The sequence below is a fragment of the Leptonychotes weddellii genome, chromosome X (genome assembly GCF_054177405.1).
Source record: "Leptonychotes weddellii isolate Sample4059 chromosome X, ASM5417740v2, whole genome shotgun sequence".
NCBI lineage: Eukaryota > Metazoa > Chordata > Mammalia > Carnivora > Phocidae > Leptonychotes > Leptonychotes weddellii.
Window position 1 is genome coordinate 58,156,237 of NC_138385.1, and position 22,735 is coordinate 58,178,971.

The following is a 22,735-nucleotide window of genomic DNA, read 5'->3' on the forward strand; positions in this document are numbered from 1 at the left end:
GGGTATTGAGGCGGGCACGTTCTGCATGGAGCACTGGGTGTTGTGCACGAACAATGAATCATGGAACACTTCATCTAGAACTAATGATGTAATGTATGGGGATTAACATAAGAATAAAAAAAAAATTAAAAAAAAAAAAAAATCTTTAAAACTTAACAATAAAAAGACAACCCAATTAAAATTGGGCAAAGTATTTGAATAGATTTTTCTCCAAATAAGATATCTAAATAGCCAATAAGCACATGGGAAGATGCTCAACATCATTAGTCATTAGGGAAATGCAAATCAAAACACAATAAGATATCACTTCACACTTACTAGGTTGGCTCTGATTAAAAAGATGGCTGGGGCACCTGGGTGGCTCAGATGGTTAAGTGCCTGCTTTTGGCTCGGGTCATGATCTCCAGGTCCTGGGATCGAGCCCCACATCAGGCTCCCTGCTCAGCTGGGAGTCTGCTTCTCCCTCTCCCTCTGCTCTCCCCCTGTTTGTACTCTCTTTGTCTCTCTGTCTCTCTCTCCCTCTCAAATGAATAAATCAAATCTTAAAAAAAAATGTTATGGGGCACCTGGGTGGTTCAGTTGGTTAGATGTCTGACTTCAGCTCAGGTCATGATCTCAGGGTCCTAGGATCGAGCCCCAAATCGAGCTCCCCACTCAGCAGGATGTCTGCTTGTCCCTCTGCCCCTCATGTGCTCTCTCTCTCTGTGTCTCTCAAATAAATAAATAAAATCTTTAAAATTTTTTTAAAAAGATGGCTTATAACAAGTGTTGGTGAGAATGTGGAGTAATTAGAACATTCATACACTGCTCGTGGGAATGTAAAGTGGCATAGCCCTTGTAGAAAACAGTCCATTAGTTCCTCAAAATGTTAAATATAGAGTTACCATATGATCCAGCAGTTCCACTCCTAGGTATGTACTCTAAAGAATTTAAAACATGTCCACAGAAAAACTTGTACACTGGGATGCATGGGTGGCTCATTCAGTTAAGTGTCTGCTTTTGGCTCAGGTCATGATCCCAGGGTCCTGGGATCAAGTCCTGTGTTGGCTCCTTGCTCAGTGGGGAGACTGCTTCTCCCTCTGCCTGCTGCCCGCCTCCCCCCCCACTTGTGCCCTCCTTTCTCTCTCTCTCTCTCTGTCAAATAAATAGATAAAATCTTTTTTTTTTAAAGATTTTATCTATTTATTTGAGAGAGAGAATGAGATAGAGAGAGAGAGCATGAGAGGGGGGAGGGTCAGAGGGAGAAGCAGACTTCCCGCTGAGCAGGGAGCCTGATGCGGGACTCGATCCCGGGACTCTAGGATCATGACCTGAGCCGAAGGCAGTCACTTAACCAACTGAGCCACCCAGGCGCCCCTAAATAGATAAAATCTTAAAATAAAAGAAAAACTTGTACACTGATGTTCATAGCAGCATTATTCATAGAGCCAAAATACATAGAAACAACCCAGACATCTATTGGTTAATGAATAGATAAATAAAATGTGGTATTTCCATACAATGAAACATTAATTGGCAATAAAAAAGAATGGAATATTTATATATGGTACAACGTGGATGAACCTTTAAAACATTATGGTAAATGAAAGAATTTGGTTCACAAAAGACCACATACTGTATGATTCCATTTATGTGAAATGTCCAGAATGGGCAAATTATAGAGACTGAAAGTAGAATCATGGTTGCCTAGGGATGGGGTGAGGGGGTTGGTAGGTTGGTAGGAAATGGGGAATGACTGGGAATAGGAAAAGGGTTTTTTTGTGGGATGATGAAAATGTTCTAAAATTGATTGTAATGACAGATGCACAACTCTGATTATACTAAAAACTACTGAATTGTATACTTTATTATTTTATTTTTTAGAGGGGGGAGGGGCAAAGGGAGAGGGAGAATCTTAAGCAGGCTTCATGCCCAGCATGGATTGTGACTCAGGGTTCAGTCTCAGGACCCTGAGATCATGACCTGAACCAAAATCAAGAGTCGGATGCTTAACCGACTGAGCCACCCAGGCACCCCTGAATTGTATACTTTTAAGGGGTGAATTTTAGGGATGCCTGGGTGGCTCAGTCGGTTAAGCATCTGCCTCTGGCTCAGGTCATGATCCCAAGATCCTGGGATCAAGGCCCACATCGGGCTCCTTGCTCAGCAGAGAGCCTGCTTCTCCCTCTGCCCCTGCTGCTCCCCCTGCTTGTGCTCTCTCTCTCTGACAAATAAAGAAATAAAATCTTTTTTAAAAAAAGGTGAATTTTTGGGGCGCCTGGGTGGCTCAGTTGGTTAAGTGACTGCCTTCGGCTCAGGTCACGATCCTGGAGTCCCGGGATCGAGTCCCGCATCGGGCTCCCTGCTCGGCAGGGAGTCTGCTTCTCCCTCTGACCCTCCTCCCTCTCATGCTCTCTGTCTCTCATTCTCTCTGTCTCAAATAAATAAATAAAATCTTTAAAAAAAAATAAAAAAATAAAAAAATAAAAAATAAATAAAGGTGAATTTTATGGTATATGAATTTTATCTCAACAAAAGAGTTTATACTGTATGATTACATTTACATAAGGGGCAGAAACAGGTTAAAAAAAAGTCTATGCTCTTAGAAGTCAGGACAGAGGTTACTCTTGTTAGGAGTGGGGGAGTAGTAATTGGAAGGAAGCATGATGCAGATTTCTCCGGCACTGATAATGTTTTGTTTCTTGATGTGGAGCCGTTATATGTGTGTTCATTTTGTGAACATTTATTGAACTGTTTATTAATTATAAACAATGAATTTCTACTTTTATTTTATTAGCAAATAACTTTAAACAATGATAGCTATGCTGTGGAAATTGCGGTAAAGCTGGTTTACTCTAACATGACAGATAGCACTGTAAATTGATTTAAAAAAATTTCCTTTAGTGAAGCACTGTAACAAGTATCAAAGTTTATAAATATCTTCATTATCTTTGACTCAATAATCACACTCCTGGGAATGAAGCCTAAGAAAGTAATTCTAGTAAATAGAGACATTGTGGGTTTTGGTTTTTTTTTTTGAGTCATTGTGTTAACGAAGGTGTTTCGTAGAATAAAGGAAAACTGGAAACAACCTGAATAAATGTTTAAATGGTTAAATAAATAATGTTGCCATCAGTGCTATGGAATATTTTTTTAAAAGATTTATTTATTTATTTGAGAGAGAGTGCACACGCATGCAAGGGTGGGAGGGGCAGAGGGAGAGGGGGAGAGAGAATCTCAGGTAGGCTCCCTGCTGAACACAGAGCCTGAGGCCAGGCTTGATCTTACCACCCTGAGATCTTTTTTTTTTTTTTTTGAGTGAGTAAAGCGATAGAAGTTTATTAAATGAAGATACAGAAAAAGCTGTCAAGAGTGAGAGGGGTCCCAACAGGGTTGCCCTTACCACCCTGAGATCTTGACCTGAGCCAAAACCAAGAGTTGGATGCTCAACCGACTGAGCCACCCAGGTGCCACCCAGGTGCCCCAGTACTATGTAATATTATGCAACTACCAACAACAATAATTTTGAACAGAAGTACTAATTTGAAAAAATATTTGATCCTCAAAAAAAGAGAATGCAAAATTATATGATAATTGAATACCAGACAAAGACCATAAGAGAACATGCAGAAACACAAATAGTTGGCTTGTTGGGAACTATGGGTGACTTTTTTGCAGTTTTCATTAATGTTAAGTTGTTTTATAATGAAAACAAATAATAACTTTAGTGTTTGGGGGCATCCAGCTGGCTCAGTCAGGGAAGCATGTGACTCTCGATCTCAGGATGGTGAGTTTAAGCCCTATGTTGGGTGTAGAGCTTACTTTAAAAAAAAATAAGTTTTTTTCACATGACCATTGTACCACAAGAAAGAGATATTGAACTTGGAGGAAGTCCATAATGATTGAGGACACCATGGAACTTCTGGAAAAATAAAAGCTGAGGAAGGAAATATGGTTGAATTCTACAAATTTGTGAAAGGGATGGGTAGGTCAATGGGGATAGTTGTTCACAAAATCTGAGAATGCTAGAATTGGAGGGCACCTCCTGATGCTTCTAAGTCATTGACCAAATTTTTATTGAATAATTGAGTAACCTATTTAGTCCACTGTTCGACTTCAGTGTGAGTTTATGACCAAAGATGAGAATTACTATTTACTTACTGGGCAATAAATTTGTGACACTCATTACTCCAAGAGGGAGCAGTCTATTACCCAGTCTTATCTTCCACTGCTACTTAACATTACACTTGGCTAAGCTCGTCTCTTCATGGGCCCCGGACTACTTCATGCCTCTTTGTAGGTCCAGAGTTCATCCACCCTTCATCCTTCGAGGCTCAGCTTAAGTTCTCTGCCAACCTATTATTTTTTTTTTAAAGATTTTATTTATTTATTTGAGAGAGAGAAATGGAGCAGGGGGAGGGGCAGAGGGAGAGGGAGAAGCAGACTCCCCACTGAGCAGGGAGCACGACATGGGGTTCTATACCTGGACTCCAGCATCATGACCTGAGCCAAAGGCAGACACTTAACCAACTGAGCCACCCAGGCACCCCCCCCCGCCAACCTCTTCTTAACCCCTTACAAACTAAGAGGTCTTCTTTATATATTCCAGTCTGTACTGATGGCCTGTTCCTCAATATTTAAAACACCAGTTTGTCAATCTCGTAATAGAATCAGGCAGCTAATGTAAGCAACCAAGTGATTATCATAAACACTAATATATTATTATAAATATGTGCCAAGTTTTCATTGAACACTTCCCATGTGCCAGGCAGGAAGAGCTGACTTTATAATTTCACCTAAGCATCACGACAACCCTGTGAAATGTGTATATTATATCCAGAAACTGAGGCTCAGAGATTTTAGATAATTTGCTCAAGGCCACAGTGGATGAGCTGGGAATTTGACCTAGGTCTAACTCCAAAGACTGCACTCCCAACCACTATGTAATACTATTTTTAAAAATATATATTTATTTTATTTTATTTATTTAAAGATTTTTTATTTATTTATTTGACAGAGAGAGACACAGCAAGAGAGGGAACACAAACAGGGGGAGCTGGAGAGGGAGAAGCAGGCTATCTGCCGAGCGGGGAGCCCGATGCGGGGCTTGACCCCAGGACCCTGGGAACATGACCTGAGCCGAAGGCAGATGCTTAACAACTGAGCCACCCAGGCACCCCCCAAAATATATATTTATTTTAAAGAGAGAGCGATGAGGGGGAGGAGTAGAAGGGGAGGGAGAGGGACAAGCAGACTGCACTGACCACGGAGCCCTATGCGGGGGCTGGATCCTAGGACCCTGAGATCATGACCTGAGCTGAAATCAAGAGGCAGTCAGTCGCTCAACCGCTCAACTGACTGAGCCACCCAGGCGCCCCAGTGTATTACTGTTTTAATTGAATTGTGTGTGTTTTTGTCTTTCTCTAACTAGATATTTTTTAAGATTTTATTCTTTAAAGTAATCTCTAATGTAGGCCTCAAACTCACAACCCGGGAAACAAGAGTCACATGCTCTACTGACTAAGCCAGCCAGGCGTCTACTCCCTAACTAGATTTTTAAGATTAGGAAGCCAAGGATTTTATTTTGTGTTTCCTTTGTAATCTCTTCATTGCTATACTAGCTGCTATACAGAGTCAGTGCTCAGTAAATACTTATGGAACTCTAAAATGGAACTCTAGCTAACAGGAAACACCAATTGCTTCTAAAAGGATTTAGATTTTAGTCAGATTCATGGGTGATACACTCATAATGGATGATTTAAAGGAAACAAGGAGATTTGGGTCCATTTTTATTTATTTATTTATTTATTTATTTATTTATTTATTTATTTATTTTAAACTTTGGTTCTTTTTTTTAGATTTTATTTGAGAGAGGGAGTGAGAGAGAGAGCATGAGAGGGGGAGGGTCAGAGGGAGAAGCAGACTCCCCGCTGAGGAGGGAATCTCCTGTGGGACTTGATCCTGGGACTCTGGGATCCATTTTTAATACCTTACACCTTTGGGTAATATATGCCCTTTAATACGCCCTCGGGTCCATTTTTAATACCTTAGATGTCTTGATGGAGGAGAAACACACCTTCACAACCCTGTTGCTCCATTATGATTACGAACTGATTGGGTTGGGGGTGCCTGGGTGGCTCAGTTGTTTAAGCGGCTGCCTTCGGCTCAAGTAATGGTCCCAGTGTCGTGGGATCCAGCCCCACCTAGAGCTCCCCGCTCAGCGGGGAATCTGCTTCTCCCTTGGCCCCTTCCCCCTGCTCGTGCTTTCTCTCGCCATCTCTCTCTCTCTCAAATAAATAAATAAAATATGTTAAAAAAAAAAAAAGAAGAACTGATTGGGTTGATGGGATTATGGGTTTGACACCCAGTGTGACCATTCTCGGATTCTTTAGCTCCTTTTCTGTTTCCCAGAAACTCCTAGCCTAAAAGGGCGGATCCCAGTGCTGGTGCTTCTCCCTGTTTGGTTTTGCTTGCTGTCACGCCTCCTCTTCTTGTGCATTTATTTATTAGATTTTATTTATTTATTTACTTATTTATTTGAGAGAGATTGAGAGGGGGGAGGAGCAGAGGGAGAGGGACAAGCAAACTCCACGCTGAGCACAAAGCCCCGCGTGGGGCTCAATCCCAGGACCCCAAGATCAGGACCAGAGCGGAAAGCAGAGTCTGGGGCTTAACTGACTGAGCCACCCAGGCGCCCCTCTCCTTGTGCATTTAAATGAGGCATGGTACCTATAGGAGGCGGGCATTGAAGTCCAATAGGGCAGGTTTATCAGTAAGATGGTCAACAAATGATTATGTTGTGGTATCAGGCAAGTCATGCCTCCCAGCCTCAACTTACTCATCAGGAAAACGGAATTAAACACACCGCCTCCTCCAAGAATTCAGTTATCATTACAGTTTCATATTTAATAGTTTAACTAGAAATATACTATGGAGAGACTGGGGCCTAAAAATCTAGATGGGATTAATTATCTGTGGTGGCTGAAATCATCTTCCATTCTCTTGCTGACTGCAACTGAAATACCCACAGTTGAGGGTGAGAGCCGAGGGACTGGAGTCAGATGGCTGTCCATAATCTGGTATGGTCCTTGGGAAAGATTTCAGGGGTTCGGGAACCTCGTGCAGAAAAGCAAGCTAAGGAAGACTGAGGGAGAGTGAGTTGGAGACTTCCTGTGCCGTTTCCTCCTCCACTTCGCTCCCCTCCCCCACTGCTGCCAATCACAGATTCTGACCATTAAGGCACAAAGGTAGAAAATCCCATGGGGTCTCCGGCCAAGAAGCCTCTCATTGTCCGGCTCTGACTATAAGCTCGGAGAATGGGAAAAGGGCATCCTCTCCCCACCTTCCCTGCTAGATTCTTGCTCCTTGCCACGCCGGGCTGGCTGTTGCAAGTGGGAAGCAATCTCAGGCTGCACGCAATCCTTTTTGCAAAGCCGAGGAATGAGTGAATGAGAGAGAGAGAGACAGAGAGAGAGTGCGTGTGTCTGTGTGTCTAGGTGGTGTAGGGGGGATTGGGGGTGGGATTCCATGACGTTACCGACTCCGCCTCCCCGTATATATAAGGGGGGGGCGCTTGGCGCGCAACGACCCCAAGCCGCAGCTTTGAAGCCTGAGCAGCGAAGTGGGTAGCCCCAACCCAACTCGGCTCAACTCAGCCTCACCCAACCCAATCTGAGACTCCTCTCCCTGGGCTTGCAACAGCTCTCCGGTAAGCCTTGGGGGCCGACACGTGTGTCGGAAGGGGACGGCGAGGGTCTGGGCATACCTAGGATTCTCTGGCAACCAGAGCGTGCAGTTGCATCAACGCGGCCGTGACCTGTTGCTGGGCGAGACCCCGGCCCCAGGAGCCAAGGCTCCCGTCTCCACCTCAGCCCCGGACCGTTTCTAGATGAATCCGGGAGCCGAGTTGGGGGGCATAGGGTGGAACCCCTCTCTGTTGCAAGCAATTTCGGGCTGCCCTGGGGCCCCTCTCGGGGTGCATCTCCAAATCTTTAGATGTCGAAGCCCCGCCCCACTGTTGATTCTTGCGGGTCAGCCTAGCAGGGCGGGAGGAAGTGGGAGAACATTCGCTTACTCCCCTGGGCGACAGTAGCACCATTGACGCGGTGTGGGCTGGGTGAGTAGGGATGGAATTGAGTCGGTGCTCACTTTTGATCTGCAGGGGGAGGTCGGTTCCCCCCCCCGCCCCTCCCTCCGGGCAATCTAGTAACCTTGCCTATGAAGTAGCCCTTCGGGCAAGCACTGAAAAGGAACATGGGTAGTGGATGCGAGAAGGGGCTTCTGCCCAGAGTTGCGGGCCGCTCCTGGGGTGAGTTCTGTTTAATTCCCAAGGAGCTACAGGCCGGGGAACGGACCCAGATTAGGTTCCACGGTTCCTGGGTTGGGGTCTAGGATAAACCCTAGTTTCCCCGTCAGAGAGAGAGAGAGAGAGACTGATGCTGACTGAGCGCTCCCGGGGTGCCCGGCTACTGTACCATAGGGGCTTTCACATGTCTTTTCTGCATTTAGTTCTTCTACAAACCTGTGAGGTACTGTTACTCCTCCTTGTTAAGGAAGAAACTGAGGTTAGAGGAAGACACTTGCCTTTGTCCCTTCAATATCCTCCCCCTCCCCCCATTGCTCCTTTGCTTGGTGGGGTGGGTATTGTCATGCACTCTTAGAGCTTAGGGATAATTAGCCCTATTGAAGGGCTTTTTGTCTTGTTTTTCACCAGATCTTTGAATCCTCTGCAATTCCAGCTAGAATGCTGTGGCGGGCACTTCGCAGATTTGGTCAAAAGCTGGTACGCAGACGTGCGCTGGAGCCAGGCATGGCAGACAGTCGCCTTGCCAGATGCCTGAGCACCCTGGATTTAGTGGCCCTGGGTGTGGGCAGCACCTTGGGTGCAGGTGTGTATGTCCTAGCTGGTGAGGTGGCCAAAGATAAAGCAGGACCATCCATTGTGATCTGCTTTTTGGTGGCCGCTCTATCTTCTGTGTTGGCTGGACTGTGCTATGCGGAGTTTGGTGCCCGAGTTCCCCGTTCTGGGTCTGCGTATCTCTACAGCTATGTCACAGTGGGTGAGCTCTGGGCCTTCACCACTGGCTGGAACCTCATCCTCTCCTATGTTATAGGTGAGATGTTGGGGCAGGGAGGGAACTGTGCGCAGCCAGTGAAGGGGCTTTGAGTCCGAAAGTCTGGGCGCGATGGTGAAGCGATAAATTCTTCAACATTCACAAGACTTCAGTACCCCTAAATGTGTGTGTGTTGGGGGGCTGGCTGGGAGGGTTGAAGGTGTGGAGAAATTGTTCATTTTCTACTTATCTCTGTCCTGGGGTCCTAAATGGACTCGTTTTGGTTTTTAAAAAGTAAGACTAGGGCCACCTGGCTGGCTCAGTTGGTGGAGCATGCTGACTCCTGCTCTTTGGGTTGTGAGTTCAAGCCCCAGGTTGGGTGTAGAGCCTACTTAAAAAAAAAAAAAAATGTAAGAATAGGTGAAAACAGCAGGGATTATTTGTGTGACTGGTGTCCGGGGAGGGAGGAGGGAGGAGGGAGGAGGGGAGAAGGGGAGAAGGAAACTTGACCCCGTGTTTCTCCCTCTGCTCCCCCAGGTACAGCTAGTGTAGCCCGGGCCTGGAGCTCGGCATTTGACAACCTGATTGGGAACCGCATCTCACAGACCCTGCAGGGGAGCATCTCACTGCATGTTCCCCATGTCCTTGCAGAATATCCAGACTTCTTTGCTCTGGGCCTTGTGTTGTTGCTCACCGGTGAGGGAAGACACAGGGCTAACTGATGGGGGCAGGGCTAGGAGGGACCAAGCCTGAGAGGGGAGGTGATAATGGTGAGAAAGAAGAGAAGCTGGGCAGGAAAGGTGTGCGCAGAGGCGGGAAACAAAGCGAGGACTGAGGACTTTTCTGAGTCCTGACTGCTTCTTTCCCACAGGATTGCTGGCTCTGGGGGCTAGTGAGTCAGCCCTGGTTACCAAAGTGTTCACAGTGGTGAACCTTTTGGTTCTCGGTTTTGTCATCATCTCTGGCTTCATTAAGGGGGACCTGCACAATTGGAAACTCACAGAAGAGGACTACAAACTGACCATGGCTGGACTCAATGACACCGACAGGTCAGGAGATTCACTCTGAGGAGCTGCAGAGCTGGGAGCATGATGGGGAGCCAAGGGGGATCCATGCTAAGGGCTTCAGGATTGGGTTGGGGAGGAGGAATGGGAGTTGAGGTCTCAAAGACCCGGCTGAGTGGTTTGGCATTAGAGAAAAGGCCCAGAGGTGGCTGAACACACCTTTTCCATCCCTTTTCTTCCACTTTAGCTTGGGCCCTCTGGGCTCTGGAGGATTTGTGCCTTTCGGCTTCGAGGGGGTTCTCCGTGGAGCAGCTACTTGTTTCTATGCATTTGTTGGTTTCGACTGTATTGCTACCACTGGTAACACAGTCACTCTGGTTCTGGGGGTGGGGGCGCTGGGGTACAGTGTATGCTCAGGTGGCATGCACATTGGCGGGGGGTGGGGAGGGAGTAGAGGACCGGGCCTGCTTCCCTGATCAGAAACTTGTGCCCCTTCCTGCAGGTGAGGAAGCCCAGAATCCCCAGCGTTCCATCCCTGTGGGCATTGTGATTTCACTGTTCGTCTGCTTTTTGGCATATTTTGGTGTCTCTTCGGCACTTACGCTTATGATGCCTTACTACCAGCTTCAACCCGAGAGTCCCCTGCCTGAGGCATTTCTCTATACTGGATGGGCTCCTGCCCGCTATGTTGTGGCTGTTGGATCCCTCTGTGCGCTTTCTACCAGGTCAGTGGCCGAACGTTTGTTCTCCTCTGCCGTCGGGGTCTTTGGCTTTAGCGTTCAGTGCTTGGCGAATACCCCCTTAAAAGGGCTGTGAGGAGAAGGCTGTGTGGGAACAGAGACTGCAGTGAACTCATGCCGCTCCGGCCATTCCTCTCTCCAGCCTCTTGGGCTCTATGTTCCCCATGCCTCGGGTGATCTATGCGATGGCAGAGGACGGCCTCCTGTTCCGTGTCCTTGCCAGGGTCCACACGGGCACACACACCCCCATCGTGGCCACTGTGGTCTCTGGCATTATTGCAGGTAAAAACAACAACAACAACAACAACCCCCCCCCGTCTTTGCCCTTCCCCAAGTTGTTTCACCAATTCCCTTAAATTTGCTCTTCCCTTCCCTCATTTCTTGTTTTCTGCCCATCAATTTCAGCATTCATGGCATTCCTCTTTGAACTCACCGATCTTGTGGACCTCATGTCAATTGGGACCCTGCTTGCTTACTCTCTGGTGGCTATTTGTGTTCTCATCCTCAGGTGAGACTCCCTTGGTAAACTAGGATTGGGGGTTTTTTTGTTCTTGGGTGAGGAAGGACGGGGATCTCTTCTCCCTTCTTCCTCCGCCTGCCTTAATCCTGACTCTCCTGGAGGAACATGGACAGCCCACCCCGCCGAAAAAAGCTCGTAGGGAGGTTAAGCTGCTTGGGAGAAGATGCTGAAGTGGTTAAGGGTTGTTGTTAATCCTGCCTTCTTACTCTTGCCTCAGGTATCAGCCTGAGCTGAAGAATGAGGAGGATGAGGTAGAGCTGCAGGAGGAGAAGATCGCCAAAGCAGAGAAACTGACCCTACAGGGACTATTCTGTCCTCTCAACTCTGTCCCCACTCCACTGTCTGGCCAAGTTGTCTATGTGTGTTCCTCGTTGGTTGGTGAGCAATGGAATTTTTCTCTAGGGTGGTGGTTTTGAGGTCAGCATGACCGGGGTGTGTGTGTGTGTGTGGCATTTGGTGGCTGAGGATGAACTAGAGAGAGCATGACCTTCCTTGAATGGGGTGCCTGGTGTCTTCACATGCTGGTCTCAAGAGTTGGTTTTGATGTTTCTCAACTTGACCCTTGAAGCTCTGCTGCTCACTCTTCTTTGCCTGGTATTGGCCCAGTGGCCCGTCCCACTGCTTTCCGGAGACCCAGTGTGGACTGCAGTGGTTGTGCTGCTCCTGATGCTCATTACTGGGATCACTGGGGTCATCTGGAGACAGCCACAGAGTTCCACTCCCCTGCACTTTAAGGTAAATGACCTCTTTCTTTCCACCTACCCACCCATCTCAGAAGAATGGGCTCCAGATGCCTGGTGGTCTAATAAGGTTCATAAATATTCTTTAATTGGACAAGGAAGGAAAGATACAGGAGATACCTAGGCCAAAGACTTCTCTCACCCTCCATAGTTCCTTTCCAGTTCTGTTTCCCCCAACTGTGTATCCTTGGAGTCCTGTCCTCTATGAGGCACATTAAATGTGTGGGCATTGAAATATACAAGATGAGTAGGAATTGGACCCTTCCTTTCCTGGCCTCAGTAGGTTAGGGATCTCTTTCTAGGTCACCTCATGGTATAGGATCTCTTTCTAGGTCACCTCATGGTATATACAAAGAAGGTTTTGCTTTGTTCCCAGGTACCTGCTTTGCCTCTCCTCCCACTAATGAGCATCTTTGTGAATGTTTACCTTATGATGCAGATGACAGCGGGCACCTGGGCCCGATTTGGGGTCTGGATGCTGATTGGTAGGTATCCACTTGGGAAGAGTAGTCCTCTCAGGTGTCCTACCCCAGTTCTTTTTCCTCTTGGTCTCAATGTAGGGAGACCTAAGAAGCCTTTATAGGTCACTGTTCCCTACCTCACAGCTACCTTTCCCCACTAGGGTTTGCTATCTACTTCGGCTATGGGATCCAGCACAGCCTGGAAGAGGTTAAGAATGACCAAGCCCCACTCAAGTCTAGGGCCAAAACTGTAGACCTTGATCTCAGCAGTGCCTGTACACATTCGATTTGACATCATCACAACTGAATGCTGTCTGGTCCCCCTGCACAATAATGGAGAGTACCCTTGAGCACACTGGGAAGCCAGGGCTCCCACGGGATGTGGGTGGGGGACCACTAATAGAGCTCTGTATTTATTGTGGAGTGAAGGATGTGTCTTTGCTGTTTCTCATCTTTTTATTTTTTATTTTTGGTGGTCTCCTTTTCAATTTGTCTGTAGCTGCTTACTGGCTTTTACAAAATTATTATTAAAAAGACACTAGAAAAAGAAACCATGTCTTGTTCTTTGCTTGCTAGAGATGATGTGGGGCCTGACTTGCAGTGTGGAGAGCTTCAGATACGTGTCTTGTGTTTGCTCCTGTCGCCGCAAAAGTCTCTTTTGTGCCTGTGTGTGTTCCTTGTTGGCTCAGGGTTTGAGGAAGGTGGCGTGGCCGCTTGTTAAGTCTAGTCACACTGAAAGGAATGATCTTGAGATAGGTTTCCCTCTTGCTATACTAAAGGTTAGCTTCTGAATAAGTAGGACAGCAATACTTGTCTTTGGGATTTGGGGGTGGACTCTGATCTCAACACTGGCATTGGTCAGGACCTACACTGAGACCATTGTCTTGTGTTCCACCCCTTCTAGTTGGACTAGACCCAGACTCTTGTGACTGCCTGGGTAACAGAGGTTTTGGCTAGGGTATTTGGCACGGCTGGGAGGAGGGGTGGACGATAGTGGGGTTTGGTAAAGGACTATATAGTACATATAGATACTGATGGTTGTAGAAGTAGTAAGGCAACAGAGCTCAAAGCTTGGCTCAGACCAAGAACTGTTCATTCGTCCATTTTTTCAACACACCTATGCGGAGCTCCTATTAAAATTAAAATGCTAGGTCCCATGCCGGGCCCTAGGGATACAAATATGAATAAAACCTCTAGTCCCTGCCCTCAAGGAACTCACAATCTGGAGGGGGAGACAAGCAGGTACACATGAAATAATGTGACTTAATACCAGGGCAGGGGTAAGTGCTGATTGCCACAGAAACACAAAGAAGGACATGCTTGACCTGAGTCTTGAATAGGTGTTCCTGACGTGGACTGAAGGGAGGGCTTGTTTGTCAGTGAATAGTGTGCACAAAGCCACGGAGTGTGAAAAACCATATTGTATTTGGAGGTATGGCCTGTAGTTTAGTGTGGCTGGAGGGTAGCCTATGTGGGGTTGTGAAATACAACAGAGACCATACGAACCACACGAATGGCTTTGTATATCCTACCAAGGAATTCAGATGTTATCTTTATAAATGGTGCATGTGTATTTGGGGGCGGGCAGGTAGTGAAGGATTCTAAGGAAGGAAGATGGTTGGATTTGTTAGCCTGGCAGGAAGGAGGGTGCTTCAGAAAAGGCTGGGGGAAGCTAGAGCAGTGAGATAATAGTCACCATTTAACCATTGTGACATTGCTAGTAGTAATTAGTTAGGAGGACATTGCGGTCATTTGGGTAAAATATTTCAGGGTTCTTGGTCAGTTGGATGTAGGAGGTAAGAAAGAAGTGGATGGCTTAGATCATGAAATTTCTTTTTTTTTTTTTAAAGATTTTTTTTTTTATTTATTAGAGAGAGAGAGAGAGAAACAGCATGAGAGGGGATAGGGTCAGAGGGAGAAGGAGGCTCCCCGCTGAGCCGGGAGCCTGATGTGGGACTCGATCCCAGGACTCCGGGATCATGACCTGAGCCGAAGGCAGTCGCTTAACCAACTGAGCCACCCAGGCGCCCTAGATCATGAAATTTCTGATTGGATGATCAGATTAGTAGCCAAGATGGCAAAAGAGGAGTAGCATATTGGGGGGAAAGACGAATTCAGATCCAGATATGCTAATTGATAAACATTCATGAATTTAGCTTCATACAGGTAAAGATACGTAATCAACAACTGGAACTTGAAGCTAGGCTAGAAGTCCAGGCTAGAGTTAAAGATTTGGGGGCCACCAACTCAGAGCACACACGTGTATGTGAAGCAAATTTTGGGGGGCGCTTGGCTGGCTCGTTGGTAGAGCATGTGAGTTGATCTTGGGCTTGTGATTTCGAGCCCCACATTGGGCTTAGGGATTACTTAAAAAAGCTCTAGTATAAATTATATAATTTTCTTTATATACAAAGAGCTCTTAGAAATCAGTAAGATGAATAACCTGATAAATGAATAAAGGATGTAAATAGTTTTCAGAAAAAATATGTAACACCAACAAATACTGATACTCAACCTCACTCATTAAAGAAATGCAAATCAAACAACGAGATCTCAGTTCTTACCTTATAGACCAGCAAAACAATTTTCAAGATTTTAGTTTTAAGTAATCTCTGCACCAACGTGAGCCTTGAACCCACAACCCTGAGATTAAGACTTGAGTACTCTACTGACTGAGCCAGCCAGGTGCCACTGTGCCGCCTCCCCCCCCACCCCCCCCACCCCCGTAAAACAAAGTTCAATGACTAGGGTTGGCAAAAGTGAGGGGAAACAGACAGTCTTATGCATGATGGGGATTTACATTGTTGTAACTCTTGTGGAGAGTAATTTGATAATACAAGAATTAAAAACATTCCTTTTGATCTGACAATTCCACTTCTAGGAATTTTAAAAATTTCACTTATATAAGGATATTTACTGTGACATTTTAATACAATAAAACTTGGAAGCTACCTAGTGTGCATCAGCCCGGAACTAGTTAAGTTACAATACATTAATTTGGTGGAATATTTATAGAGCCAGTAAAAAAAAAGAATTATATGTGCCAAGAGGTGATATGGAAAGCTCTCCAAGATACACTATTAAGTAGGAACAAACCAAAATGGAACAAAAACTTCAAGGTGCAGAACATTTGTGTGAAAGAACAAAGGAGAATATATTTATATATAATATTTTTTCTGGAAAAATATACAGGAAACTTAACCTCTGGTTTTTCTTACGTACTTTTACAGTTTTCCTAACCAGATACAAACATTACTTTTTTTAAAGATTTTATTTACTTATTTGACAGAGGGAGACAGCGAGACAGGGAACACAAGCAGGGGGAGTGGGAGAGGGAGAAGCAGGCCCCCCGCTGAACAGGGAGCCTGATGCGGGGCTCGATCCCAGGACCCTGGGACCATGACCTGAGCCGAAGGCAAATGCTTAACCACTGAGCCACCCAGGCACCCCCAACCTTACTTTTTTCATTCCTTTTATAATCATCATAACAGTAAAAGATTGGGGGAACTCTTAACATTTAAGGGATGAAGGGGAAAGATTCAGCACAAGAGATGAAGAAGGAATGACTAAAGAGACAGGACAGTGTTGTGAAAGTCCAGGGAGGAAAGAACTTTTCGGGAACAGTCAACAATGCCAAATGCAGCCTTAGAGAGCCAAGTTAAGATAAAGACCGAAGAGGGTTCATTGGTTTTGTCAGTTAGTAGGTAATTGATCCTTTCAAGAGTAGTTTGGCCAGGTGGTGGGAGTGGGAGCCATATTGCAGTGGGTTGAGTAAATGGAGGGTGAGGAAGCAGATACAGAGTTTCAAACCAACAGCCAAAGGGAGTTGAGAGGTTTTTGGCTATCGGATTTTTATGCTTAATGAAGATTGTCAGTGGAGAAAGTGAATACATTTTGGTACTACTGTTTAAATAAATCATTTATGAAGGATGGACTAGTTCTCTGATTTGGTTTTCTAGTCTTTTTTTATTCAGTGCAATGTTTCCCCGACTTCAGACCTTCAGGAATTTTTCTCTATTTGTGTAATTCCTGTAATGTTAAAAAAACCCTCACTTTTTAAAGCTTAAATACACTTACTTATTTTTAAAGATTTTATTTATTTATTTGAGAGGCGGGAGAAAGCCTGCCCGTAAGCTTGAGCGGGGGGAGAGGCAGAGAGAGGGGGAGAGGCAGAGAGAGAGGGAGAAGCAGGCTCCCCACTGAGCAGAGAGCCCAACATGGGGCTCCATCCCAGGACCCTGGGATCATGACCTGAGCTGAAGGCAGATGCTTAACTGACTGAGCCACCCAGGCGCCCCTATTTATAAAGTTTTATTGAAGTAATCTCTATACCCAACCTGGGGCTCAAACTCATGACCCCAAGGTCAAGAGTCGCACGCTCTTCTGACTTAGCCAGCCAGGTGCCCCAATACACTTACCCTAAAAGGAAAACATTTTACCACTATCATACATGGAAAACAAAGTATTTCCCTAATACACATTAAAATAAATATCTGTTAAAAAATGTTTGGCTGTGTACCAAAAAATCCTTAAATGTCATTTAGCTTCCCATGGTTTCAGGTCCCCCCCGCCCACCCCAAGTCAACCATGGTCTGGAAGCCAATGGTCCTGATGTATAGTCAGAAGGTCAATGGTAGCTTGATGCTACATCACAGCGCCTATGTCATTCACCTTACTTCATCTTATGTAGGCGTTTTATCATGCATCATCACAAGAAGAAGGGTAAGTACAGTACAAGATCTTTTGAGAGAGGCCACATTCACATATATTGTTAAAATTTTTCTATTTCCTTATTGTTAATCTTTTATTGTGCCTCATTTATAAATAAACTTTATCATAGGTATGTATGTATGTATAGGAAAAAACAGTATATATAGTGTTTAGTACTATGTGTGGTTTCAGGCATTTACTGGGGGTCTTGGAACATATCCTCTGTGGATAAGAGAGGGGACTATTACATACTGCACTTCAGAAACACTTAAGCAGTTAGTGAATAATCTCTTAGGATGCTAAGCTTGAAGATGGAGTAGAAAATTGCTTTAGGCATGGCTTAATCTTTTTTTTTTTTTAAAGATTTTATTTATTTGACAAAGACAAAGCGAGAGAGGGAACACAAGCAGGGGGAGTGGGAGAGGGAGAAGCAGGCTTCCCGCCGAGCAGGGAGCCCGATGTGGGGCTCGATCCCAGGACCCTGGGATCATGACCTGAGCTGAAGGAAGACGCTTAATGACTGAGCCACTCAGGCACCCCAGGCATGGTCTAATCTTAATCTTTTCAAGGAGTCAGGGATAAAATTGGCTCAAATATGTACAGAGACACGAAGTTGGAAATAATAAGTGTCCTCCTAATAAGTGTCCTAGGAGAGGTATGCATGAAATACCATGAAAACTCTTTATCAGGGATTTCTGGGAAGTCTTCATGGAGGTTGAGGCTCTTAACCTGGGGCATAAGGGATTGGTAAAATGTGTAATTTCAGAAACTAGGGTAGAGCATTTCAGGAGGAGGGGACCTTGTGCATAAAGACAAGAAGTTGAAAAAGTTTATAGTTTGGTTTGCCTACAGTCTAGGATTTTGAAGAGATGAAGTGGAAAAATAAGGCAGGAAAGGTAGATTCCAGTCAGACTCTTGAAGGCCATTAAATTTCAGGGCTTACAATCGAAGGGTAAGGAGGTGTGTGGATAAGAGCGTGGTTCTGTGATTCGGTTCAATGAATTACACCTCAGCAACCCAGTCACATGGTTATACTCTAGATCTTGCCAGAATGTACACGTCTGAAATCACTAATTCAAACATCAAGTTCTCTGTCCACAACTTCCCAACCTTCCTCAGCTTACTTGCTCAAGTAACCCCACTACAATAATTCTTTGACCTCATGAATCCCCTAATTCATTCTCCCCTCCCACATACACTTTCTCTTACTTTATCGGTTTCTGCCAATCTTGGCTTGCTCCCTTTCCCACTTAAATTCCTGAATTTATTATCATTATGACTCTTGCAAATACCTTGACCTCCCTAGGCAGTACTCCAGAGTACTACACCCCACCACCAGAGGAATCCAAATGTCACACCTGTGCAGTTCAGGATTTTTAGAGGCAATCCTAAACCTGGGCAGCTTAATGATCATCAGCCTTCACTAGGTCCTCAACACTACCTAGGAACCTTTTTTTTTTTTTTTAAGATTTTATTTATTTATTTGAGACAGAGAGAATGAGAGAGAGAGAGCACATGAGAGGGGGGAGGGTCAGAGGGAGAAGCAAGCTCCTTGCTGAGCAGGGAGCCCGATGTGGGACTCGATCCCAGGACTCCAGGATCATGACCTGAGCCGAAGGCAGTCGCTTAACCAACTGAGCCACCCAGGCACCCTACCTAGGAACCTTTTTTTCCTCTCCAATTCCCCTCTCTATAACAACTCTTTCTTACTTTATTCACATTCTTCAAGTCTCTTCCTCCCACTCTCAGCTGTTGACTTTGCCTCATACTTTATTGAGAAAATACATGCCCATCAGATAAAAATGCCCTCATCTTCCTCTGGATTTTTTTTTTTTTAAAGGGATGGTTTTATTTTATTTATTTATTTATTTATTTTTAAAGATTTTTATTTATTTATTGAGAGAGAGAGTGATAGAGAGCATGAGAGGGGGAGAGTCAGAGGGAGAAGCAGACTCCCCGCGGAGCAGGGAGCCCGATGCGGGACTCGATCCCGGGACTCCAGGATCATGACCTGAGCCGAAGGCAGTCGCTTAAACAACTGAGCCACCCAGGCGCCCCTGGATTTTTTTTTTTTAATGAAAATAGCTTCGGGGTGCCCGGGTGGCTCAGTCATTCAAGCGTCTGCCTTCGGCTCAGGTCATGATCCCAGGGTCCTGGGATCGAGGCCCGCGTCGGGCTCCTTGCTCCACAGGAAGCCTGCTTCTCCCTCTCCCACTCCCGTTGCTTGTGTTCCCTCTCTCGCTGTGTCTCTCTCTGTCAGATAAATAAATAAAAATCTTTAAAAAAAATAATAAAAGAAAATAGCTTCTTGGGGCACCTGGCTGGCTCAGTTGGTAGAACATGGGACTCTTGATCTTGGGGTCATGAGTTCGAGTTCCACATTGGGCATAGAGATTACTTAAAAAAACAAACAAATAAAATGACTCAAAAGATTATTTTAAAAAAAAAGTTAAAAGGGGCGCCTGGGTGGCTCAGTTGGTTAAGCATCTGCCTTTGGCTCGGGACATGATCTCAGGGTCCTGGGATGGAGCCCCACATCGGGCTCCACGCTCATCAGGGAGTCTGCTTCTCCCTCTCCCTCTGCCCCTCCCTATCTCTCTCTCTGTCTCAAATAAATAAATAAAATCTTTAAAAAAAAGTTAAAATTGCTTTTTCCCCCAATGATAAAAATATATGTTCATTGTAGGAAATTGAAAAACTAAAATATAAAGAAAGTAAAGATTCACCCAGATCCCACCACTCAAAAGATAAACATTGTTAACATTTTGATAAATACTCCCCCAGACATTTTTGTTCAAATATGCATATAATTTTACAGACGTGTATACCGTCTCTGTAAACTTTTTTTCTTCCTTTCTTCCTTTCTATGATTTGTGCCATTCATACCCAGGTGGAAACCATCCCAAGAGTTGTTTAGTCACTCAAGTCTATGTAATTACATCTTTTTGAGCAGTTGCTGACTTTTTCTTTTTCTTTTATTTTAAAGATTTTAGTTATTTATTTGAGAGGGAGAGAGAGAGTGAGCAAGAGCGCAAGAGCACAGGGGGAGGGAGAAGCAGACTCCCCGCCGAGCAGGGAGCCCGATGCGGGGCTCGATCCCAGGGCCCTGGGATCATGACCTGAGCCGAAGGCAGACGCTTAACTGCCTGAGCCACCCAGGCGCCCCTGACGTTTTCGTTTTTAAGCTCAATAGTAGCATATAGGCATTTCCCTCGTTTTATACCATTAGATTGTTTCCACAGCAATATTTTTAAAGGCTGTATAAGTAAGTACTCCACTGTATGGCACTGATGTACCCTAAGTTCTGTAACCGGTCTACATTTAACTAGATGAACATTTATTTTTTTTTTTAGTTTTTTTTTTTTTTTTTTAGATGAACATTTAAGTGGTTTACAATGCTTCAGTGAACATTTCTGTTTATCTTTGCAGATTTTTCCAATATCTTCTTTAGGAAAATTTCTAGAAGACAAATTGTTGGGTAACAGGGTACATACATGTAAGATTTTGATATATATTGTCAAACTGCCCTCCAGAAAAGGTGCAATAATTTGTACTCCTACCAATAGTGCACAGAAGTGCCTGTTTTGTGTATATTGCTAATTTGAGGTTTTGTTAATCTTTTGAACCTTTGCCAATCTGATAAATGAAAAAAATTTACCTTGTATTTTTTTTAAAAGATTTTATTTATTTATTAGAGAGAGAGAGAGAGCGAGCTAGCACAAGCAGTGGGAGTGGCAGGCAGAGGGAGAAGCAAGCTCCTCGCTGAGCAAGGAGCCTGATGCGGGACTTGATCCCAGGACCCTGGGATTGTGACCTGAGCCAAAGGCAGACGCTTAACCGACTGAGTCACCCAGGCATCCTAAATTTACCTTGTATTAATTTTCATTTCTTTGATTGTTGGAGGGGTTGAATATCTTCTCATATATTATTGGCCATTTATATTTCTTCCTGTGTAAATGTCCTTTGCTGATTTATTTGCTAGAGTATTTGTCTTTTTTATTGTAGGAACTCTTTTTTTTTTTAAGAGCTCTTTTTATGTTAGATATGTTAACTCTTAAAAAAAAAGATCTTAATTCTTTATCAGTTACATATGTTGAAAAAATCTTTCTCCAGTCTGTGGTTTATCTTTCAACCTTGCTTATAGTGCCATTCAGAAGATATTAATTTTTACGTTGTAAAACTCAGTATTTTCCCTTTATAATTCTGGTTTTCGGATGATGTTTACATCTTGCCATTGTGTTTATAAAATATCCACGCATAATTTCTTTGAGAAATTTTCTGATTCAATTTAATCTTTGATTAATCCCATATTTATTTTCGTATATGAAGTGAGGCAGGGGTCTAATTTTACTTTTTAAAATGGCTATGCAGGGGCGCCTGGGTGGCTCAGTCGTTAAGCGTCTGCCTTGGGCTCAGGTCATGATCCCAGGGTCCTGGGATGGAGCCCCGCATCGGGCTCCCTCCTCGGTGGGAAGCCTGCTTCTCCCTCTCCCACTCCCCCTGCTTGTGTTCCCTCTCTTGCTGTGTCTCTCTCTGTCAAATAAATAAATAAAATCTTAGAAAAAAATAAAATGGCTATGCAGGGGTGCCTGGGTGGCTCAGTCGGTTAAGCTCCTGCCTTCAGCTCAAGTCATGATCTCAGGGTCCTGGGATGGAGCCCCACATCTGGCTCTCTGCTCAGCCGAGAGTCTGTTTCTCCTTCTCTCCCTCTGTGCTCTCCCTTTCTCTCAAATAAATAAATAAAAATCTAAAAAAAATGGCTATGCAGTTGCTTCAATACTTTTTCTTGAATAACTCTTCCTTGCTGACTTGAATCATTTCCATATATATATATGGATTTGTTTCTGGACTCTTATTTTGTTCCATTTATCTGTCTGCACTATCACCATAAAATTATTTTAAGATTTTATTTATTTATTTGACAGAGAGAGAGACAGCGAGAGGGGGAACACAAGCAGGGGGAGTGGGAGAGGGAGAAGCAGGCTCCCGCTGAGCAGGGAGCCCCATGCGGGGCTCGATCCCAGGACCTGAGCCGAAGGCAGACGCTTAACGACTGAGTCACCCAGGCCCCCCTACCATAAATTTTATTTACAGTAGTTTTAATACCTGGTAAAGCAAGCCCCTCTCCCTTACTCCATTATCCCTTGCGTTTTTAGAATTTTCTTGGCTATAAAATTGCATATTTTTTCTGAAAGTGTTTTTTTCTTTTTTTTATTAACAAGGTGTAATGCTACCTTATTAACTAATTTGCATTCTTGGTGGCTTACTCTCTTTTAACTCACTCTATTAATGAGAGTCTTTTTAAAAAAGATTTTATTTATTAGAGAGAGAGGTGGGGAGGGGAAGAGGGAGAGGGAGAGAATCTCAAGCTGACTCTGCACTGAGGGCAGAGCCTGGTGCAGGGCTGGATCTCCTGACCCTGAGATCACGACCCTGAGATCATGACCCGAGCTGAAACCAAAAGTTGGATGCTCAACAGACTGAGCCATATTAATGAGAGTTTTAATAAGCTCTCCTTAGAGTCCAAG

At 44.7% G+C, this 22,735-nt stretch overlaps 1 protein-coding gene across 6 annotated transcripts in view; it reads left to right on the plus strand.

Annotated features, from left to right (window-relative positions):
- The window catches only part of SLC7A3 (solute carrier family 7 member 3), a 111,041-nt gene extending 97,980 nt beyond the window's left edge, over positions 1-13,061 (plus strand). For 3 of the 6 annotated variants that reach the window (XM_081808720.1, XM_081808721.1, XM_081808722.1), the window contains 11 exons: positions 8,693-9,092; positions 9,570-9,728; positions 9,904-10,081; positions 10,284-10,396; positions 10,539-10,761; positions 10,919-11,058; positions 11,182-11,284; positions 11,514-11,674; positions 11,865-12,031; positions 12,413-12,521; positions 12,659-13,061. In XM_081808720.1, the coding sequence (XP_081664846.1) occupies positions 8,723-9,092; positions 9,570-9,728; positions 9,904-10,081; positions 10,284-10,396; positions 10,539-10,761; positions 10,919-11,058; positions 11,182-11,284; positions 11,514-11,674; positions 11,865-12,031; positions 12,413-12,521; positions 12,659-12,789 (1,854 nt within the window). In that variant the 5' untranslated portion in view covers positions 8,693-8,722 and the 3' untranslated portion in view covers positions 12,790-13,061. Of the gene's footprint in view, positions 1-6,869; positions 7,688-7,731; positions 8,096-8,692; positions 9,093-9,569; positions 9,729-9,903; positions 10,082-10,283; positions 10,397-10,538; positions 10,762-10,918; positions 11,059-11,181; positions 11,285-11,513; positions 11,675-11,864; positions 12,032-12,412; positions 12,522-12,658 lie in introns of those variants that run through there. The other 3 variants (XM_081808719.1, XM_006737479.3, XM_031032590.2) reach the window with 3 other exon arrangements.
- Positions 13,062-22,735: the final 9,674 nt, after the last annotated feature.